The sequence below is a fragment of the Coffea arabica genome, chromosome 4c, assembly GCF_036785885.1.
Source record: "Coffea arabica cultivar ET-39 chromosome 4c, Coffea Arabica ET-39 HiFi, whole genome shotgun sequence".
Classification (NCBI taxonomy): domain Eukaryota; kingdom Viridiplantae; phylum Streptophyta; class Magnoliopsida; order Gentianales; family Rubiaceae; genus Coffea; species Coffea arabica.
Genome location: NC_092316.1, coordinates 5477370 through 5499271, shown reverse-complemented (window position 1 = coordinate 5499271; position 21902 = coordinate 5477370). Strand labels below are relative to the sequence as shown.

The following is a 21902-nucleotide window of genomic DNA, read 5'->3' as shown; positions in this document are numbered from 1 at the left end:
ATCTCAAAATGAATTGCTAGAGATTTTTATCTCGTGAACAGATAAAATATTTCAAAAAGACAACGAAAAAAAAAGCGTTCACATTTTGATAAAAGTACTTTTATTTGGTGCTACTAAATAAAGTTTAGTAGACATTATTCATTTTCGAGTTGGTCAGTGATTGATAATTTGGCTGTTAAAATGGATCAATAATGTATGAGTGACAGCTTTAGTGGAGAAATTTTAAGACAACAATAATGTCATGATGCACATTTACATTTGACAATCATACTTGTGGATGTTGACAATGAGTGGTGAAATTATGCATGCAAAGCATCATGACAACTTTAGCATGGCTAGCTGTAACAGCAATTGATGCATCTCCTTGTATCCGCCATTGAAATTTCCAAAGGGAAAAAGAACCTAAACTGCAAAATTAGCTATTCTCTAATATCTTTTTACCCTCTATAATTTTGGCATATCAACCCATTAAAAAAAAAAAACACTTCTCTATAAAAGAACCAAAAAGATGACACAATAAAGCATTAAGTAGTTAGCATGTAGGTACTAACATTATGATAAGTATTTTTTTTTTGTCTTTAAAAAAGAAGAGAAAAGAAAAAGGCTATACTAAAAAATGCAGAGAAATGCTCAATAGTGGAGCTTGAGATTTTTTACTGAAATCCGCAACTTGTTACCATTAGGTTATAACATGTAAATGTCTTAATTGATAAATGATCTTTTGGTATACAAAATTTCTCCATACAAGGATAGAAAGAAAAAAAGGAATTAATTGATGTTTTTAGATCAAGTGACAAGAACTTTTTAATAGCAATTTTGCACATTTCAATAGCCAAAAAAGTTATGTTTGATGCCCTTTAGCATTCATGGTTTTGATGGCCAATGTTGTTCAAGAATATTGCAACAAGAAGTAATCTCACTTCTTAATTGATAGTGCTAAATTTTACACTATAATTATCTCTATATTAAAATTTTGTGCAGTAAACAAACAAAATAATAAGTTTACATATCTATCCTATCGTCTTCAGTCACTTACATTAAGTTAATCACTCACAAAATATAAAATTCAAACAAGAAAATTCTCTCCTCTTACTTGCTAATTTCTCCATAACATCTCACACCATATGGAAAAGAAATAGAAAATAAATGAGCTGAACCGTAATTCCTATAGAATTTGGGGATTAAGGTGGCAAATCTCATGCTGCTTTACTCCTTTGTCGGGGAACGAAATTAATAGCGATAACCCACAAAACCCGTTAAGAAAGCGCCGCTGGAGCCGACGATATTTTGACGACACGTAATTAAATACCTCGAGAAATTGAACTAGCCGTTAGTGGTCTCAAAATTCAAAAATCTAATAATCAATCACTCTCACTCTCACTCTCACAAATCAGATTTAGCTTTCCTTTCTCTTCCTTTCTCTCCATTCTCAGTTTCTCGCTTCCTCCGAGATTTGCTCTGCTTAATTGGATCCAGATTACCAAAGCAATCAGCTCTAATTTTCAGGTAAGTTTCGGGATTCTTTTTAGTATTGTATTTCCTCAGATTCCTTAATTTATCAAGCTAAAATTTGCTTTAGAAAATGTTTGATAATTTCCTCCCAAATCCGGTTGTATAAGTGGAAAGTGTAATAGTTTCCAATTTTTCTTCTGGTTTACCGATCGGGGATTAGAATTTAGGGTTTTGGGGCTGCAAATAAATACTTTGAGAAATGTGCGCAATTTTAATCACTTGGTAGCAGTTAGAAACAATTAGAACTAAGTATGGAGATAAAATGGTCTCAAAATTAGGAATATTTCGTAAAAATTGCATATTTGTAAAGAAATTTTTAAATTTATTTTAAGGAGATTAAAATCAGGACTTTATCTACTTGTTTATACTAAATTAATTTTCGATTGGATCATATTCAAACAAGAACGTGACATATTCAGATAATCGGGTAGAGATTAATAAATTAGGAAACTCTGCTAAAAATTCTGGAGGAGGGGGGATTTTTTTTTTGGTTGGGGGGGGGGTGAAGGACTTGGAGAAGTGGAGATGAAATCTTTTTCAAGATTTGGTGGATGCTTTTCTAGGGTATGTTATAAGATAATGAGGTCCTCAATTTGGGTGTTCACGAGGTATCTGAATTTGCTGGTTCAAATTGGTTGAAATTGCTTAGTCTACATGGATTAACAGAGCTCCTATGCTTCAGAAATCAAAGCTAATGACATTGTGCCTAAAGATTAAAGATTTGAAAAATTGATTAATGCATAATGTCTTCATTAATGGGCTGTTCAATTTTTAATCTTATATTCACTATGATTAAGGTCATTGGATTGTGCACTGTACCAGTTGTCCATTGGTCCACTTCACTCAGAAGCCAGTTTTACTGCTTAAGCTCCTTGGGAAGAGACCTTTACCTCTTGAGGTGAGGCCTTGACCTCTTCAAGGACTACTATAATTTCTATTCAAGATGACAGTTAAAACTCCTGGCACACCTGCTTCAAAGATAGACAGGACCCCAGCAACCACCCCTGGTGGTCACAAAGGAAAGGAGGAGAAAATTGTTGTGACAGTGAGGTTGAGACCACTGAATAAAAGGGAACAATCAGCAAAAGACCATGTAGCATGGCACTGTATTGATGATCACACCATTGTCTATAAACCAGCACCCCAGGAGCGTGCAGCTCAACCGGCCTCATTTACATTTGGTAAGTCATATCCTGTCATTTTGTTCAGCACCTATTCATGGCATTTTGTAAGTTGAGTCGGACTCTTCTGCTGTATATCTTTTTTTTTTCCTCCTTCTGTTGTATATTATGTAGCATTAAGTACAGACTAATGCCTTTTAATAAACTTTCAGATAAAGTCTTCAGTCCTGAGTGTTCAACTGAAACGGTATATGATGGAGTAAAGGATGTGGCTTTGTCTGCTTTAATGGGTATCAATGGTAATTCTCATCTTCATGTTCTTTCCTCCATGCATATTTCGTCACTCAATGTTGAGCAATTACCTATCATGTGTACTGCAGCAACAATATTTGCCTATGGACAAACAAGCAGTGGGAAGACTTATACAATGAGAGGGATCACGGAAAAAGCAGTCAATGATATCTATATGCATATTTTGAATGTAAGCTGTGCCGAAAGTCTGTCGCTTTGGCGTATTTATCCTTTGAGATTGCATTTTTTGTCTGGACAAGTAGATTGATATTATTTATACTTTTCTCCGCCACATACCTTACGCTGATGTAATTGTAAATTTTGACTTTTTCACAGACTCCAGAAAGAGAGTTCAGGATAAAGATATCTGGATTAGAAATTTACAATGAGAATGTAAGAGACCTTTTGAATTCAGAGTCTGGCCGTAATCTCAAACTTTTAGATGATCCAGAGGTAATTTGATGAGAAACATTGGCTAACTTTTCTTTTCTTGTACTTGGTTGCTTTCGGAATCTTCCCTGATGCATTCCATTTTATTCTCCTACAGAAAGGAACCATGGTTGAGAAATTGGTAGAAGAAACAGTGAATGATGATCAACATCTAAGAAGCTTAATCTGTATTTGTGAAGGTAAGTGCATCTAACGCTTTTGGTACAAATTAGTTGGAGTCCTTCTACCTATCAAATTAAAGGTGTGGAGTTCATATTTGTAAACAATTTGCAGCGCAAAGACAAGTTGGCGAGACTGCCTTAAACGATACCAGTTCAAGATCACACCAGATAATCAGGCTGGTATGTAGTGGCTTAAAGTCTTTTCCAGTTTTTGGGAATCAATATAGTTAGACAAACTCCTTTTCTGTCACTCAATAAAATTCCTTTTGATGGTATGCAGACAATAGAAAGTACACTTCGTGAAAGTGCAGATTGTGTCCGATCCTATGTTGCTAGTTTGGTAAAAATCCTTACTTTGGCTTTTATATATAAAATATGATTTATTACAAAGCTTTCATATGAATCTTTTATTTGTCTCTGCAGAACTTTGTTGACTTGGCAGGAAGTGAAAGAGCCTCGCAGACAAATGCAGATGGTGCTAGACTTAGGGAAGGCTGCCATATAAACCTTAGTTTGATGACTCTTACCACTGTGATCAGGAAGTTGAGGTAAAGATCTCCATACACTATCCTACAAGATAGATGATATGATTGTGTGTCTAGTATTCTTAAAGCCACGTTCTTTCTTATGCCAAATCTCTGGCAGAAGTAATAAAGTATTGTAAGTTTCACATTCAGTTTGATACAATCTCTAAGCAGGACTGGGCCTACACAAACCCAACAATCTGTTAGCAGGACTGGACCTACACAAACTCACATAAGATTATATTTTCATCCCTGTGAAATTTGTAGGATAATTGCACAAACAATAAATAATGCTAAAAGATAATGTGCATAATTCTTATTATATCTAAGTCACAGTGTAAATAGAAGCAATACACTTTTGCTTTTTACTTTTCATGTGGGACAATTGAAATCACTACTACTCTTGTGATTGCTCCAGTTTGCAATTGCATTCATGATATAAAATTCACTTGGCTTACCTTCTTCAGACCTTGACCAATAAAGGGCCAATTGGGAGTTTCTTATACAGTTCCTTAAGTGTAAAGGGTCTGATGGAGTTTCTACATTGTAAAGGGCCTTCACTCCTCTTTTTGTATCTTTTGCTGTTTTAAATTGGTTATCATGCATGTTATTGTCAAATGAGTTCTCACTAAATGTGAAGTGAAAACCTTCTGGTCTTATCATGATCTTATTTGCAGTGTGGGAAAAAGAAGTGGTCACATACCCTATAGAGATTCAAAGTTGACTCGCATATTGCAACATTCACTTGGTGGAAATGCCCGTACTGCCATCATATGTACTCTCAGTCCAGCATCTAGTCACGTAGAGCAAACCCGCAACACTCTCCTGTTTGCTACACGTGCAAAGGAAGTGACAAATAGTGCACAAGTTAACATGGTAACTCGAGAATCTGTTTACCTATTCAGATAAATTCAGAAAATTAACTGTTTTTGCTTTGTTCTTTTCTTTTCTGGAAATACGACCTTAAGTTTCTTCGAACTTTCTATCAGGTGGTTTCAGAAAAACAGCTGGTTAAGCATTTGCAAAAGGAAGTAGCCAGATTAGAAGCAGAACTACGCACACCTGATCCATCTAATGAGAAAGATTTTAAAATTCGTCAGGTTCATCATTGACTACATCTAGCTTAGTATGTGTGCATTTTTTTTTATCTCAAATGTTTATCCTGTCATACTTGAACATGGCTTATGCATGTTGCATTTAGATGGAGATGGAGATGGAGGAACTGAGGCGCCAAAGGGATCTTGCACAATCAGAAGTAGATGACCTGCGCCGAAAACTGCAGGATGAACAGGTCTGTTTTAAGTGTATATTGGTCTGTTGGTGTTAACTGTCAGTGTTTTTACAATTTCTATTAGTTCCTTTACTTATCATTCTTAAATCAGAATATGTTTTTCATTTGTGTATCTGGTCTTTACTTTTTCAGCGGCTGAAGCCCTCTGAGTCATCAAGCCCAGTTGCAAAGAAGTGTCTTTCATTTTCTGCAGTACTGTCTTCGAACCTTGACGGACAGGAGCCAGGTCGTCTTGATAGAACTAGAAATACCATGGGAAGGCAGACAATGAGACAATCATCAACTGCTCCTTTCACACTTATGCATGAAATTAGGAAACTTGAGCATCTCCAAGAGCAACTTGGAGAAGAAGCAAATCGAGCACTGGAAATACTGCAGAAGGAGGTAGCATGCCACAGGCTAGGTAACCAAGATGCTGCAGAGACTATTGCTAAACTGCAAGCAGAGATAAGGGAGATGCGTTCTGTCAAGCCAGCTCCCAAGGAAGTTGAAGTCAATAATGTTGTTGCTGTCAATAAGAGTGTCGGAGCAAACCTCAAGGAAGAGATAACTAGACTTCACTCGCAAGGAAGCACCATTGCTGATCTCGAAGAGCAGCTGGAAAATGTTCAGAGATCAATTGACAAATTGGTTATGTCTCTTCCTGCCAACACAGAACAGGAACCGAACTCTGAGAACTCGCCTCTGAAGTCCAAGAATCAATTGAAAAGGAAAAAGTTGCTTCCACTTGCTTCAAGCAACAGTATAAACAGGCCGAACTTCATAAGATCACCATGCTCTCCACTGTCGGCTACTCAAGATGTATTGGATAATGATATAGAAAATCATGCTCCACAATATGATGAAGCTCAACCAGTGGCTGAGAAAGAGACTCCCTCAAAGAGTGAAGATACTTCTTCAAAGGAAGGGACTCCGTACAGACGTTCAAGTTCTGTTAACATGAGGAAAATGCAGAAGATGTTTCAAAATGCAGCAGAAGAGAATGTTAGAAGCATAAAAGCATATGTTACTGAACTTAAAGAGCGTGTTGCCAAGCTCCAGTACCAAAAGCAACTTCTTGTATGCCAGGTATTTCCATTTTCAAGATACATTCTTCTTGAAATCTGTTTCTAAGTGAAGAAATGCATGACTGGTTAACTGAGGAGAGTTCTTTTCCTTGTCATCTATCCACAAATACAAAGATTAGTTTGATTTTGATCTACATATGCATTCAGGTACTTGAGCTTGAAGCAAATGAAGCAGCTGGATATGATTTGGAGAATGATGAAGGCATCCCTCCAATCCAAGAGGAATCTCCAGCATCTTGGCAAGCAATTTTTAGAGAGCAAAGACAGCAGATTATTGAATTATGGGATGTTTGTCATGTTTCCATAATTCATAGGACACAGTTTTACTTATTGTTTAAAGGTGACCCTGCTGACCAGATATACTTGGAAGTAGAACTGAGGCGTTTGACTTGGCTGCAACAGCATCTAGCAGAGCTTGGAAATGCAAGCCCGGCTCACACGGGAAATGAGCCCACAATCTCTTTGTCATCCAGGTTCTTTCTCATTTCTAGACATGGAATGTGGTGTTTTTTTACCTTTGACGATTGCAACATAGATCACACGTTGCTTTGTTGTTTATTGCAAACATTGTTCTCTGTTCAGCATCCGAGCATTGAAGCGGGAAAGGGAGTTTCTTGCGAAGAGGTTGAAGCGTTTGCCAGAGGAAGAAAGAGATGCACTGTACATAAAATGGGATGTTCCACTGGAAGGACAGCAAAGGAGGATCCAGTTCATCAATAAGCTCTGGAGGAATCCACATGATGAAATGCATGTTAAAGAGAGTGCCGACATAGTTGCTAAGCTTGTAGGGTTATGCGAAAGTGGAAATATGTCAAAAGAGATGTTTGAGCTCAATTTCGTGCTTCCATCTGATAAGAGGCCATGGATTGTCGGTTGGAACCAAATCTCAGATCTTCTTCATCTGTGAAAGATAACAATTCCTTTGTGTAATTAGATTAGGGAATTATGTTCTTTTCCTGTATATTGATTTTGGAGACTCCTAGAATTTTGGAGTCTATTGGATTTGTTCTTGTTAATTACATGCTGCTGAATTCCATTCACCTTTCATTATTGAATTTGAGTGCACCAAGGATTTTTACAAGTTACTTTATACAACAGCAATGTTTACGTACCTGATTGATGAATAACAATAATATCCAACCAGAGAGTTAAGTGTGAGATTTTCCGCAAGAGTCGAGGATATGGTGTGCAAGGACCCTTTTCGCCTTTTTATTTTTATGGTAACCTCCCTTAAGGTTTCTAACAATTTCACTTAACATCCTTAATTTTTTTTAACAAAATCACTTACCTCCAAGCAATAGAGATATACCAGAGAGAATGTATAACAAGTTAGTTCTTTGAAATAGACACACAAAACGAGCTTCAGATTCCAGTTACCACATGTGAGTTTCTTTCAACATACACTAGTATAAATCTCAATGTTTTGTGGGTTAATTTTGTCATTCATAATAATGACATTTTGATGCATACATATGCTAACGAATTTCAACACTTTGATATGGGGTCTTCTGTCACAATAATCGAAAATGAGGCTATTTTCTCTCGTTTGAAGTGACAAAAAACAAAAAGCACAGTACTCATGAAATACGTAAAGAACTTTGTAATTATGTGGTCGGCGAGGGCGGACGCCTTATCCAATGATTTGTTAACATTAGGTGTTAACTGTTAAATCATTGAAGCACGATGAGAATTTTTATCCAATTCCTGAACCTGTTAACAAAGATTTGGGCTCCTGAGCTTGTATTAATAATAGGAGTCATTAATGCAATTCCATAATTGGCTTGGACTAGTGAAAGCAAACCTACAACAGTGTAGCGGTAGGGGGATCCCGTGACTTCATTATTTAGTAACCTTAGCTTGTATAACTTGTAATTTGAGATGACCTAAGGTGTGCGCATAAAAATGCGAATATTCCAAATATGGGTCAGTAGAAATTGATTCTTTGCCTTGTTCGGTTGATATCAAGAATTTTAATTTTAATTATTTGTCGCGTATTCAACAGTATTTGTTATCAGTATATATAAAATTTATTCTTCAATAAAAAGCAGAGAGGAAATACCATCCGAAGGAGGAGAAAATTAATAAAACACAGCAGTTTGGCGAAATTCCATCTCTGCGGATATGGACGGATTGCAGAGCAGCAATTGAGATGAAAAATTGGGTCATTTGCTCCTCCGTAGTGTCCGGCTTCAAACTAGTCACCTAAACCGTAGCATAGAGTACAGATGGTGTTTGGAGGTTTGGTGGTGATTCCATCTACTTATGAAATTAGATATAGTCTTGGTTGCTGTTTTCTTTGTCTGAAAAATAACGTTCTACTTGTGAAATATCAACATTATGCAACTTTTTTTTTTTTTTGGTTGAATAATAACTTTATACAACTGATGCGTTGGGACAAGAACTTAAGTAGATTCGGTCGAAAGGTACACAATTCATCATGTCATAAATAAGAATCACTTCACACGCTGCTCCTATTTCTTTTCTCCTCCTCTCCTCAGTTTAACAATGGCTTTATCAGACTCTCAATTCTTCTTCTATTATAATTTCTTAAAAACTAATAAACATGAGGATGTATCTATTATGTAAGCATTTCTTTTTTCTTCAAATGGGCTCTGCTTTTTGTGATGGGCTTACTTTTTGGCTTGTTGTTAGACGAACTTCTGCAGACATACGGGGAAAAATAAATTATACTTCCTTCTATGTTTGCAGTGATGCATGTTCTAATCATGGTTCGTCGTCTCGGTCAAAACATAACCGGAACGATGGAAATCGGTATGATATTTAGCTCTATTCAAGATGACTCACAATAATTCGGTCGATATCAGACGAATTGCGTATTGTTGATAAATCGACGAGTTGGGCTGAGTTGTATCGAATTGCTAAAGAAATTTATTAATGCGCCTGGCAAACATTTTGTAGTATATATTAGTGCTAGTGCACCATTGTACAAAAGATAAACACAGAAGCATAGAGGCCACAACTGAGTGACATTATTGTGTGAAATACATCACGAAAGGCAACTGGGGATACTATTATTTTAGCTAGAAATTGAAGCTGTAAGATACGGAACATTATTTGGGAATTCCAGCAGGGGAAGACTCTCCTATATGGTAGTATCTTTAGGGACACTTGGGGATGGGAATGTTGCAAGCTTTAGAAATTTTCTTGGCAATGGGAGAGTCAAGAAAAGCTCGATACTTGGGGTCTGTGGCATACTTGCAAAAGCAAGGCTCCTGCTCCTTGATCTTAATACAGCAAGTTTGACTCACCGGTGATGTGAAAGCCGAAGCGCAAGGTCTCAGCCCATTTGGATTTGGGTCACATGTTACTGCGATCGAGACATTTGGCTGATCAGACAGGAAGAGGACCAGCATGGCAAAGACTGCGAGGTATGATGCCTTCATTTTTGGTTTAGCTTTCTGAAGAGTGCGCTCTGAATTCGGTAATCAGAGTTGGAGGGGAGTTTTCTTGGATGAGTTTCGTTCATTTGCCTCTACTAATGCTCACCTCAATTTATAGATGAGTGAATGACTGTCACATTCCCTTGCAACTTACAACCCCTACCAAACTCCTCTCAAGAAAGGGTTAAGAGAGAAGACAAAATGTGTTGGATAGGTGGCTTCTTTTAATTCTTCTTTTATTCCGCTTATTCACTTACCCCATGTCTAGGCTGAGGAGGCTGTACTGTTCACATTTATTTTAATTTGTTAAGTAGGTTAGAAAAATCATCATGTTCTTGGAATATATATATATTTTTTTAAACATTGTCCAGGCATTGAGCATGCAAATGAGGAAGACATATTTGACTCCTTAATTTGTCCTCGATATCCTTAAAATTTTCAGGCTTTCTGGGGCTTGGCCAGAAAGCTTAATCGATTAGTCATTTATCAGCTCCTATTTTTTTTTTTTTTTTTGTAAAATTTTTTTTACCACTTCGTTTCACTTTGATATTGCACTCTTTCTGTCGTTTGGAATTAATATTTTTCTCACCTGTACTCCAAAGTATTGGCCAAGGTGATAAAAAAAGAAAGATGTTGCTACTACACAATTAATTATTGTTACTCTTGCATCCGCTGCCGGTAATAATCAATAAAATAGGGACCAAACTAGAATTTAATTCAAAAGTTGGATGCTTCATGCATTCAAAATAGTAGTACATCATAACACCAATTTTCTCACAAACACCATTTGTGGTGTGCCATTATTCGCAAGCATAGATATTCTTTCCACAACACTGCTGAGTTGTGCAAGATAGATTCGTTAACCATGCATACAGCTATATGTAGAAGCTAGAAGACGCAAAGTCCCTCGAGAACAGGCTTTAATTCAGTCTCGTGTTTTTTCAACACTTAGGGATGGGAACCCCACAAGTTTTAGCAACTTTCTGGGCACTGGGAGAGGCAACAAACTGTTTGAACGTAGGGTTCTTGACGTACTGGCAAAGGCAAGGCTTCTGCTCTTTGATCTTGCTGCAGCATTGTGAACTTGGTGGGGAGGACGATCCGATTGCCCCAGCACAAGGGTTCAGCTCATTTGGATTGCACGTTACAGCTTCTGAGACGTTGGCTTCAACCAACAAAAGCAGCATTAGCACAGCACCAATTGTGTTGAATGGCGATGCCTTCATTTTTGTTAGCTAGCCCTGTTGAAGGATTTTGCCAAGTTAATTGTTGAGTGAGGCTCTAGTTTAGGTGGGGGAGGACTAGAAGTAGGGAGTTGGTACGAGATTCATTTGGGCTAAGTTGTTGAGCTCAATTTATAGGCGAAGTTAGCCTCCCCTTGTGAAAAAATGCAAGGGGTTTAACTACTTTTGCTCAATTTACGTGCAGCATTAATAAATATCCCATCAATGTGGTTAATGGTCATGCAAGAAATAAATGGTTACTTCGAATTTAATATTCTCCTTTGGTTGGTGGTGAAAGATCACTTTCAAAGTATACTGGGATGAAATAAGAGGCACCTGCTTAATTACCAATCTGATCTTGCCTCGTCCAAAGTATGGAATAATTTTATTTACCATGGACGGAGTTGCACGTTACTAAATAGTATAGTCATTCTAGAATTTTAAAAGTTTGTCTTCACAAGAGAATTTAATATTGTTGGTTTTTTGAACTCAATGCACCCAAGTTTCCGGAATATTTTCGGAGATAGTTTAGTTCTCTTCGAATTCTCGATGGTTTAGTTGAGTCCGTTGCTATTCCCCTCCTCCTTTGCCATAGTACAGGACCAGTTGTCAAAATGTTGTACTAAAACGAAGAAAAACTACACGATTTTAAGTTTGGCTGGAAAATGGGAGCACTAGAGACGTTAGCTGTAAGCACAATTGCATGCATGGTACTTGCCGATGGGTTTCTGCAGCCAAAGTGTGGCTTTTGCAAGTGCCACGTTCAGATGTCGATATGAGAATTAAATCACCGACTTTATTGGAAGCAATTTTTCAGCAACTTTTTTAAAATTTTTTTTGAAGTAAATTTGAAGAACCTTCTGATTCGACTTTGATGCATTACAATTAACCCAAGTGTTCTCAGACTTCCTACAAGAAGCAACACAAAGTTGGGTCTGCGGTATTATTCTGATGGACATGGGCATGAACGGTTGCAGAAACAACCATTTCTGAAGGTTACGTGCATTTTGCATACGGCGTAACTTTGTTTGCACACAATATAATTTACTTTCAACAATGTGAAACTTTAGAACAAAATTTTATGGATCTCCCACGTGTTGTTAAAAACGAGGTACGAGATAAAATCTGAACCTTATAATTTTTTTTAGCCAAATCTTGACCATTAACTGATAGGAACGGTTGCAACAGTTCCTGCCCCTCTTCCTATTCTGACATATATACCAGACTAGTCAGAAATACTTCTGCTGCAGTTTTACCCATTGTAAACCTTTTGTTCTGATGATTGAAACTTACCATTGTTTCTCCAAACGAGATATGCATCGCTGGTATGGGGGATAGAAAATGTGTAGCACTCTTTGTAAATTGTAATTAAACAGCCGTAAGAATCAATTGATACACCATGGGTTGGAGGGTGGTGGCACCTTAGTAAGCTTGCCACCAAAAAGTACAGTACTCATTAGAACCCATGATTTGGATTTTGTTTTCTCAAGCACCTGACAAACTAGTTCATTGAAAACATCAGCTTTTTCACCTATCACGGGAGTAAATTCAGCTCCCTCAAGATTGTCTAACCTCCATTTCTCTTGTACTCCAGCCTTTAATGACCATTGATGAATAAGTAGTTTCAACATTGTGTAAAATCACTTTGCATCAGATTTACATTGAAAGATGAAAAAACATGTTATGCAGGTCATTTATCTGTTATCCGTGACAAAGAGGAAATTCTTATGTTAAACCATTAACCAAACAAAATGGATGAGCATAGAGATCGTTCCTGTCAAACTGAAAAGAAATACTATATGAGGATGTTAATAGAAGAAATTTTACATAGACATCATAATTTGTACAGGGCAGTTTAGAAAGCATCATCCATGATTTGAAGTAAAATGAGAACTGCTTCAGAAAGTACTCTGCATTTTAGTAACATCTGTAGGAACACAAAGCTGCTCCAAGTGTATTATAGTCTCTGGATCTATCCATGTAAAAGGGATTCTTCTGCACTTGCAGATCACGTTCATTACTCATCATCATACAGAAACTTTCATATTTGGACTCTGCCTCGGACCCCAAGTTATTTGTAAGAAAACCCATCCTCAATAGATTGTCCCAGCCCTAACCTTCTGAAAATAGGCAGCATTTGGATCTCAAAGAAGCACAGCTCTTTGGCAGTCCGGAGAAGAGAGTGAGCAAAACTAGTTCACTTTTCTGCTAAGCATCAAATGTTCATTAGTCATATTATTGCTGCTGAAATACAAGAATATAAAAGGGAAAATATGCCAAATACCACATTATGAGGTGGACCATACTAATTTAATCGTTTCAGAGATTTTTAATTTGAAGTATCAAAATGTAGAGCAAATTTTAGAGTATCATTGTCCTTATCCAACACAAAGTAAGTTACACAGATGAACGAACAACACACAGGTTTACCATATATCTTCCTTGTAATTTGCATCATAATTTTACGGATTTAGGTAATGTGGGCTCTTGCCCTGCCCCAGCTGACTTGACTCCCACCAACACAATGTCTAATTGAATTTGATAACTTCTAGATGACGCCATATTAGCAAAAAATAAGAGGTACTGCAGCAGATTGAATGTATATATAGAATGCTGATCCATACTTCAACTATTAGTACAGATATCCAATTATCTTTTCATACTTATACTCACTTTATGAAGATTCTGTGGTTAGCCAATCCAAAGTTATTGTGTCAGATTAGAAGCGGGAATTTTAATTTGTCATCAGGAGCTAAAAAAGGCAGAACAAGTTTTGACTATCATTAGTTTTATTTCTAAGTCAATATAATTTATTATGTAGCTAACTTTTTGGTTGATCTTATACCAGAAAAGCATAGAAAACATTGATACTCGAGCTATCAGTTTCTCCTATTAGGATTAGGAAACGACATAGTTATAAACTTTTATGCCACTTGAACCATCCTCAACTCCATGACCAAAATGTGTAATCTGATTCACACTTTTTAGATGACAGCATATCTAAAATCAGAGGTGATGCAAGTGCATGAACATGAAAGTATGTTAGTACATGGAGAGATTATCCATCTTGAAATTCTGAATGAAGTCAACGTGAACATCAAAAGTCACAGACTCACCATGCAACATTTTTCCAATGAAGGTAACCACCATGGCCTCTAGCATTTGAGAACTTGTAATTTGGCCCAGACACTATCCACAGAAAAAGTTCAAGTTATTAATTAGAGGAAGATGTCACTGCAGAAGCTACAAGCATCACACAAGAATATCAATTCATTTTCATACAGATGGACTCGGAAGAAATTTCATGAGTTGATATACCTTCATAACCCTCAAGAACTGGATCCTCTGCTAACAGAAGGGGTGTATCCAAATCAATGAATCTGCATCATCGAAACAAGAACAAGAACATACGAACAATCGTTTTAGTAATGGAGTTTATCATCAATAATTTATCCTTGAAAATTGCATATGCCATCTCCTAAACACCAAACCTAGCTTAGTTCCCATAATGCTAGAAGTTATGCAATACCACCATGCTCAAATGTACTCTGAGAAGTATGTAGAAATTTGATTTGATAAGTGCATGTCTTGGAGCAACGAACACTTTCAATGAGAATTTTATATAATCACAAAATATACAAGATACTTGGTAAAATGAAAGGAGAATTAGTGCTTACTTGAAACACCCAAAGCCAGCAGCAAGATGACTAGCAAAGCCCATTCCTAGTCTAGTCTCAACCATACCACCAATCATCAGATCCAATCCAGATGCCCTTGCAAACTCAATTATTTCTAGAGCACCAAGTACCCCAACTTTAGCAAGCTTGATGTTAACCACATCTGCAAGCTTCTCTTTCACTATCCTCTGAACATCAGCTAAACTCCGACAGCTTTCATCAGCTGCAACCGACACCCCATATTTGTCTGTTGCAATGGCTGTAACCTGACCAAGACCTTCCCAATCATCTCTATGAACAGGTTGCTCGAAAAGGATAGGAGTCACGTCCATTTCTGCATGATGGCAATGATAGTCATGTTATGATGCTTAAATCACAAAAGCATGGCTGAGGGTGTACTTTACTCTCGTACACAGTAGTTACAACCACACACAAAGAAACAGGCGGACAATATTTTTCTATCTTTTCATTTTCTCCTTCAAATTAAGAATGAACAGCTACATAACAGAAGATTTTCATTCGTTTCCTCACATTTGGGGATACAATAACTTATTTTGAACGACATTTTACCATGTAGTTTTTCCAGAACTTCAATAGCTTCCTTGGACGTGTAGCCTTCATTTGCATCTAAGATGAACAAGCAATCTGGGTGGGCCTTGCGGATGGCTTGAAGCACTTCAATGTCTCCACATTGATTCTTACCTACTTTGAGCTTCAATGTTTTAAATCCTCGAGTACGATACTTTGAAGCTAGCTCAGATGCTTCAGCAGCCGAAACTATTGGAATCTATAAAGATCATAAGCTTATAACTTAGATTGATACATCAAAGAACATTTATTTTTGGTTCCATTATCACAATATTCGCTAGCATATGCATTTGACAGCTACAACCTATCTGATTCATTTGATGTTAATAGAAGTAATAAATTATATTACTGTTCATGTAGTAGAAAAATTAGAACTGAACTGTTATATCAGTGGTAATTGTATTTGAAGCTCCACCGAACAGTCTCCACAAAGGTATTCCAGTGCTGGTTGCAGCTGCATCAATCAATGCCATCTCAATTCCAGCTCTTACCTTCAGTGACAAATGTAACCGGGTGAGTACCACAAAACCATTCAGAACACTAAAATGATTGAAAGGATTTTTTTTGTTGCATTTTATGCCAATTGAATGTTTCTGCATGTTATTGTAGACTAGAGGTGTTTTACAAGCAATTTTTGTAGATGGGCCTAATGTAGAAAAGGTCGTGGCAATAGGCATTTAGGGATTTCAAGGAAGTGAACACTGTTGAGTAATTCCAAGGGCTTAGACAGCTTTTGGTTTGGCTTGTCATGAGGCTAGTTACTAGTTCGAGTTTAACAAACTTCATGTGTTTATGGAAATTCTATATAATAATGTCTCGTTTGCTGAAGTAGAAATATTCACCAATTACACTTTTTTCTCTCTCCTGATTTTCAGTGAAAAGGGTCTAGAAACTGTAGCAAGTGAAATTCTGAAGTTAATGGGAAACAAATTCAACTAGTCAACATGGTATCATACTTGAAAAGTGAACAAAATAAATGAATTTTTTTTTTCAGTTTGCCAGTAACTGGAAACAATGGAGAAACAGAATAGAAGGAGCCCCGTAGTAGGCAATTGATACTTCTTGTGACATGTATGACATAGAACTTGACAGCCACAAACTAAAAGCATAGATTGATACCTCATTGAAACCTAGTACTAAATTAAGTGACTAAGAGATCCTTGGTTTGACTCTCGACACATCTACTTTTTGGCAAGAAAACTGGCAACAGAGGATGTCTTAGAGACGTATGTTTGAGGCAGTAAAATGGTAATGCTTCTTTCTTCCATAAATTAACTGAGAAAAACACAGCATTTTCTCCTACAAAGATTGTGTGATATATTGGTTTGCAAATAGTGCACCTTTTAAAACAATTTCATGACAGACAAAAATCATCGCATAAAGAAAAGTAATGCAGCAAGATGATCACCAAGTATCCAATTTTGTCAATCAAATGCCCAGATGCGTGTCTTTTTATTTTTGGTATCCAAGATATCCCAGATGCCCATTAAAGTGCAATACTATCAACCACAGGGAAAATGATATTGTTTTTGAGTCAATAGGAAAATGATACTGGTAAACAAATAAACTGTACTGTAACTCACAGAAGCAAATTGATATCCCGGAAGAATTTGACCAATCTCCCCCAATATGAAACACATACTTTTCCCAGAACTCTGCCTCAGAAACTCGCATGCCTCTTCTGCCTTGGCTAAAGCTGTAGGCTGATCTTCTGCCGTCACAAATGGAAGAATTGGAGCCTCACCCCACCCCACACACCCATTACTCAACTCAATCCTGATTGCCACATTCTCCACTTTATCAAGCCTTGATGTGGCAATTGTAAAAGGGGCAATCAAAGGCACATTCAGGCGCCTCCCCTCTGCTCTATGAACATTAACTGTGAACGTTGCCATCAAATTCTTGAACCCAAAGGTTGTACCTTTACCTTTCTGCACCGTCTCCATGCAAGAAGCTGTAATTCTGGGGGCGGATTTCTTGACATTGGGCGCAAAGTTTGGGGCTTTATATATTCTTGCAAGCAGGGGAGAAGAGAGGGAGAGGGATTGAGATGGGGAGCATAGAGAAAACCCAATTGGACCCATTTGGTATAGAGGAACTTCGGATTGGTTTGGGGTGATTCGGCAGTGTTTGATTGGGTTCCGAAACCGAAAGGGAAAAGCTGATGCGAAGAGCTGCCATTGTTATATACTGTAATTTCTTGTATTGTATTAGGTGACCAGGAAGAATTGAAAAGTGGAGCGCTTTTTTTTTTTAATTCAAAAAGTGAGTTTTTTTAGCATAAAAATTTCATCTTTCTTTGTTTCATCATGCATGTGCTGGTTTTTCCGATGCCCTTTGTCCGGCTTTGGCGGCGGCCAGAACTTGGGACCATCATTAGGGTGCTAGTGGAAGGATGGCAGCCATTATTCAGCCAAGGTCATGGTAAAGAAAGCGTTTTCCGTTTTTTTTTTTCCGCTTCTTTTTTCCGTGCTAATGCAACTAAAATACTTTTTTTTATTTTTAGTAAAAATACTTCCATTTTATGGTATCAAGAATTTGAGTTGCATGCTAGTTTGCTTGTCCAGGTAATGATATATTAGACTTGTAGTGATTGTGTTTATAATCAATCAGTATGTGCTTAGCCTAGTTACTCTCTCAAGTCAATAACACAAAATTTAATATCATTTTGTAAATTTAATATCGCTTGGCAAACATTATTGTTGTACCTAGGTATATTCTGATTTTGGATTCTACGCCAGCTTGATTTGAGGTTCAATAACCTTGCATAGTGTGGTAGACAAAGGAACCGAAGATTAATCTTTTTTCCTTTAGGAAATTATTATATGGAGCTGTTAGTAGTCATTTAATGTCTCTTAAATTCCTCCTAAGGCTGCTTTCTTAATTTGTGATCATGTGGTTCAGCAGAATAATGAACGACCATTAATATCCCTATTTTGGCACAAAGCGGCTCCAACGTCCTCACATGCGTCAATGCCGTCCCGTCTGGCAAAAAATATATAATTATGTTGACAGAGGAAAATTGCAACCATGTGGAAACTGTTTTGAAGCTTTTTTTTTTTTCAGAGGCAGAGATTGTTGTGGAGTTAGGAAGTGTCTGTTGTATTTCGCTGTGTTCCATTTCTTGTATCTTTGCATCCTGGCAAGATGCAAATCGACATTCCCAGTTTTAAGTTGATAGCTTTTGACCTTGTAAATGATGATTCTTTTGATACTATATAGATCAAATCAAAGAAAAGGAAGATTCTTTAACTGTTGTGATCAACTTGTAAATGTAATTTATGGCAGATTGGCATTTATCGGATTAGTGTTTTTTATGGAGAGAAGCAGAAGAACAATCACAAAGTAAAGTCACTCGTATGTTCTATAACTGGACCCAAGAAGCCACCAAGGAAAGGATGCGTGTATGTTACCTTTTGTCAGACACCAAAAAGCATAACCAATCTGTGAAATGCGGGAATGTGAAGTTAATACAAAAATCATGCTCAAGAAATCCCTTTCTTCTGGCATTGTTACTTCCTTTGTTAACAAGCTTGGAACCGGCCAATCTACTATAAACTCAAATCTGATAACTTTTGGTGGGATGAATTCCATCTCGGTTCATAACTTCCCGTTCTTAACATGGCTTCTCGTCTGCGTGCTTCTGACAATGGAACAGCAACAAAGGTGAAGCTATTTGGCCGTGGCCAAAGGTCAATTCATGATGCTCTAGGAGGTGGCAAAGGTATTATGAATCCAAGCACATTGAACTTGCTGGTACGAGAAAATATGTACTATTTTCGCATATTGGATGCTAACTCCACTCAGTTTGCTCAAAATTCATGGACACTACCCAAATATACATATCCTATGGTTTTAGTTTAATCCTTCTTTTTTCTGCATTTGATTGATGAAAGGGTCATGATGATTTGAGTTTGCAGCTGCTGATTTGTTGTTATGGAGGAAGAAAAGAGTTGCAGGTGCTGTTCTAGCTGGAGTTGCAGTTGTGTGGTATCTGTTTGAGGTTGTTGAGTACAACTTCATAACTCTGCTCTGCCATGTCTTGATCACTTCAATGTTAGCATTGTTCATTTGGTCTACAGCGGCAAACTTCTTCCAATGGTAACTTCTTTACTTGATATTATGCGTGTTACCACCTCTTTATTCTACATTCGCATTTGAAGTATGAAAGTTCATGGAATTGAATAGAGTAAACACAAGGGGTAATTTGCCAGAAATAATTTACTTCATCATATATATATATATATATATATATATATATATATATATTTTTTTTTTTTTTTTTTTTTTTTTTTTTTTTTTTGCATCTGGATTGTTGGATGAAACTTAACTTTTGGGGGGGGGGGGGGGGGGGGGGGGGGGGGGTTATCTTTCTTCAGGACTCCTCCAAACATTCCCAAAACCGCATTGAAAGAGTCCACATTTACAGAAGTTGCTTCAACCTTCCACTCAAAATTTAACCAGATTTTATCTGAACTTCTTCGTGTAGCCTGTGGAAATGAACCAAAGCTCTTCTTTCTGGTAAGTGAAGAAATGAATAATTCTGATGCTCCATCAGACAAGAACTTGCAAAAAATTATGACTGCTTCCTCACTTTTTGTTAATTTCCAGGGATTGATTTCTCTCTGGATCCTCGGAGTAATAGGGAATTATATAAGCACCTTGAACCTCCTGTTTTTCAGTAAGAAAGTTCCTCCACCCTCCATTTTTTGAGTGATGATCATTGAGCTGATTTTGTCATGAATTTTCAATGATTTCAACCAGGCATACTCTGTGCGGAAACCCTACCATTCCTCTACGAGCAATACGAGGACGAAGCAGATAATCTTGCTGGTAAACTGTACAAACAGATGAGGAGCACATATAGGAAAGTTGAAACTGATGTTCTTGCAAAAATACCTAGAGGACCACTGAAGGAGAAAAAGGAGACCTAGTATGGGAAGACACAATTTGAGTGAATTTTCCAACTGTTCTCCAATTGGAGTTCCACATCACCACAAAGCGAAGTGTACATAATTGGTTTATGTATTGCGTCCATGAAAGTTATTTGCTGAGACGGACCAACATACAATATAATGGCATGCAATACAAGCATGCCAAAACCATAAGTATGACTGTGTTATAAGGCTTTTAGTTGCAGAAGATAGAATGTTTATCAATTCACAAAAGGGTGCAAGAAAATATCTTTTCAAATTGGCATAGAAGATTTTGCGTAATGTTTGATGAATTAAGACCTGGTGCAATTTTCAAGAGGTGATGCAATACAAACAAATAAAGTCTGAGAAAATTGCTTCATAAAATTTTACGTTCTATATGAAGATTGTTAGCTTTCAACTGGATCTATCCAAAAAGAAGACATGTTCACAAGATCTCCATGATTAGCAAAAGGGGGAAATCTGGCTATTCCAGAATGCAAATGCTAGAATAAACCACCACTCAGTGATACAGGTCATTTGCATGGTAGTTGTCGCATACTTAATTCGATTTCGCATTTTGTTTTTACTACCTTGTGGGGTGTACAGTCATCACCATAAAAAGAAAATCACAGCTGATATGCTACATATCCCCATCACTTTGAATAAGACAGCCACAAAGAAAATCTTTTACTAGGTTTTTCTGGATTTATCCATTTCATCAAAGAAGTTACGAGGTACATAGACCATCCATTTCCCTCTGAAAAGCTCAAACGACGCTTATGTCAACTGTTTTTATTTGAGTGTTCTAAGCTTATCAGTAACCAAAATTTCTGGTAACTGTAGGTCTCTATTGTGCCAACAGGAATGAAACATAGCTTTATACAAATGTAGAAGTAAGGTCAGATCTTTATATAACTATTTGAGATAAATTCAGAAAGGGCAAGAAGAAACAAAGACAGAAGAGACTGCAAGTTCTAGCTTCCAAAGATTTCCTGCCTAAAAGCAACGGAATTGGTGACACATGGAACTGTTTCTGCTACTGTTACAAATATCCCATTATTACAAAGATGCCAACTTTAAGATGACTAGAGGAGGGCACTGAATCAAATGTCTGCAGGCTATATAGGCACTCATTATGGATAAGATCAACCAACACTGAATCAAACCTGCCCATGTTAAAGTCGGTAATAAAGTTAAACAAAGTGTGTGATGGGGAGAAAAGGTTCAAATTATTGAACCTTGCTAGTGCCAGATGCCAATCACACATTTCTGTCAAGAAACGTGATCCTTGTTTAACTTTCATCATGTAAAAGTGTTTTACAACGGTCGTAGATTGCTACTTTTCTTGCACATTATCCACAGTGACAAGCAAGAGTGGAACCAGGAGTGCCAACAAACACAAACTTCATATATAGTGGTGGTATTGACCCACAGGCTCAATGGAAGACCCATTGCTTGCGTGAAGGTCTGAGTAGACAATGATTATAAATCTATAATAACCGTTTAGGAAGAAGGAAAGGTCGTTGGAGAACAGTTAAATTGACTCTTCGAGCAACTATAAAAGGCTATATTCTTGTCAACTCTTCACAATACAAGGAGATATTCCTTCAGACATACACACAGAGGAGAGTTAAATATAAAGAAATGGCTAGGGAATGGAAAGAATTGATAGATAGAGGA

The 21902-nt window shown here is 37.2% G+C and overlaps 4 protein-coding genes across 5 annotated transcripts; 2 read left to right on the top strand and 2 right to left on the bottom strand.

Annotated features, from left to right (window-relative positions):
* Positions 1–1309: 1309 nt before the first annotated feature.
* Positions 1310–7457, top strand: LOC113738611 (kinesin-like protein NACK1). The gene is made up of 15 exons (XM_027265853.2): positions 1310–1506; positions 2310–2693; positions 2846–2932; positions 3014–3114; positions 3261–3377; positions 3472–3553; positions 3648–3715; positions 3816–3875; positions 3959–4083; positions 4737–4935; positions 5049–5159; positions 5261–5350; positions 5483–6418; positions 6565–6890; positions 7000–7457. Exons 2-15 carry the CDS (start codon positions 2456–2458, stop codon positions 7322–7324), a joined length of 2865 nt encoding a protein of 954 aa, XP_027121654.1. The 5' UTR covers positions 1310–1506; positions 2310–2455; the 3' UTR covers positions 7325–7457.
* Positions 7458–9536: 2079 nt separating this feature from the next.
* Positions 9537–9821, bottom strand: LOC140005039 (non-specific lipid-transfer protein 2-like). Its single transcript, XM_072045111.1, has one exon. It carries the CDS (start codon positions 9819–9821, stop codon positions 9537–9539), a length of 285 nt encoding a protein of 94 aa, XP_071901212.1.
* Positions 9822–12841: 3020 nt separating this feature from the next.
* LOC113740094 (L-Ala-D/L-amino acid epimerase) lies at positions 12842–17390 on the bottom strand. Of its 2 annotated transcripts, none has more exons than XM_027267603.2 (7): positions 16890–17390; positions 15687–15797; positions 15289–15505; positions 14719–15052; positions 14360–14421; positions 14158–14230; positions 12842–13249 (listed from the first exon to the last, which is right to left on the bottom strand). In XM_027267603.2, the coding sequence occupies exons 1-7, from the start codon at positions 17388–17390 to the stop codon at positions 13234–13236; spliced, it is 1314 nt and encodes a 437-aa protein (XP_027123404.1). In that variant the 3' UTR covers positions 12842–13233. The 2 variants fall into 2 exon arrangements, with proteins under 2 accessions (XP_027123404.1, XP_027123405.1); XM_027267604.2 differs by having other exon boundaries at positions 12842–13246.
* A 206-nt stretch (positions 17391–17596) lies between these two features.
* LOC113740096 (reticulon-like protein B9) lies at positions 17597–20558 on the top strand. Its single transcript, XM_027267605.2, has 6 exons — positions 17597–17730; positions 18595–19030; positions 19227–19407; positions 19686–19827; positions 19918–19987; positions 20071–20558. The coding sequence occupies exons 2-6, from the start codon at positions 18928–18930 to the stop codon at positions 20238–20240; spliced, it is 666 nt and encodes a 221-aa protein (XP_027123406.2). The 5' UTR covers positions 17597–17730; positions 18595–18927; the 3' UTR covers positions 20241–20558.
* Positions 20559–21902: the final 1344 nt, after the last annotated feature.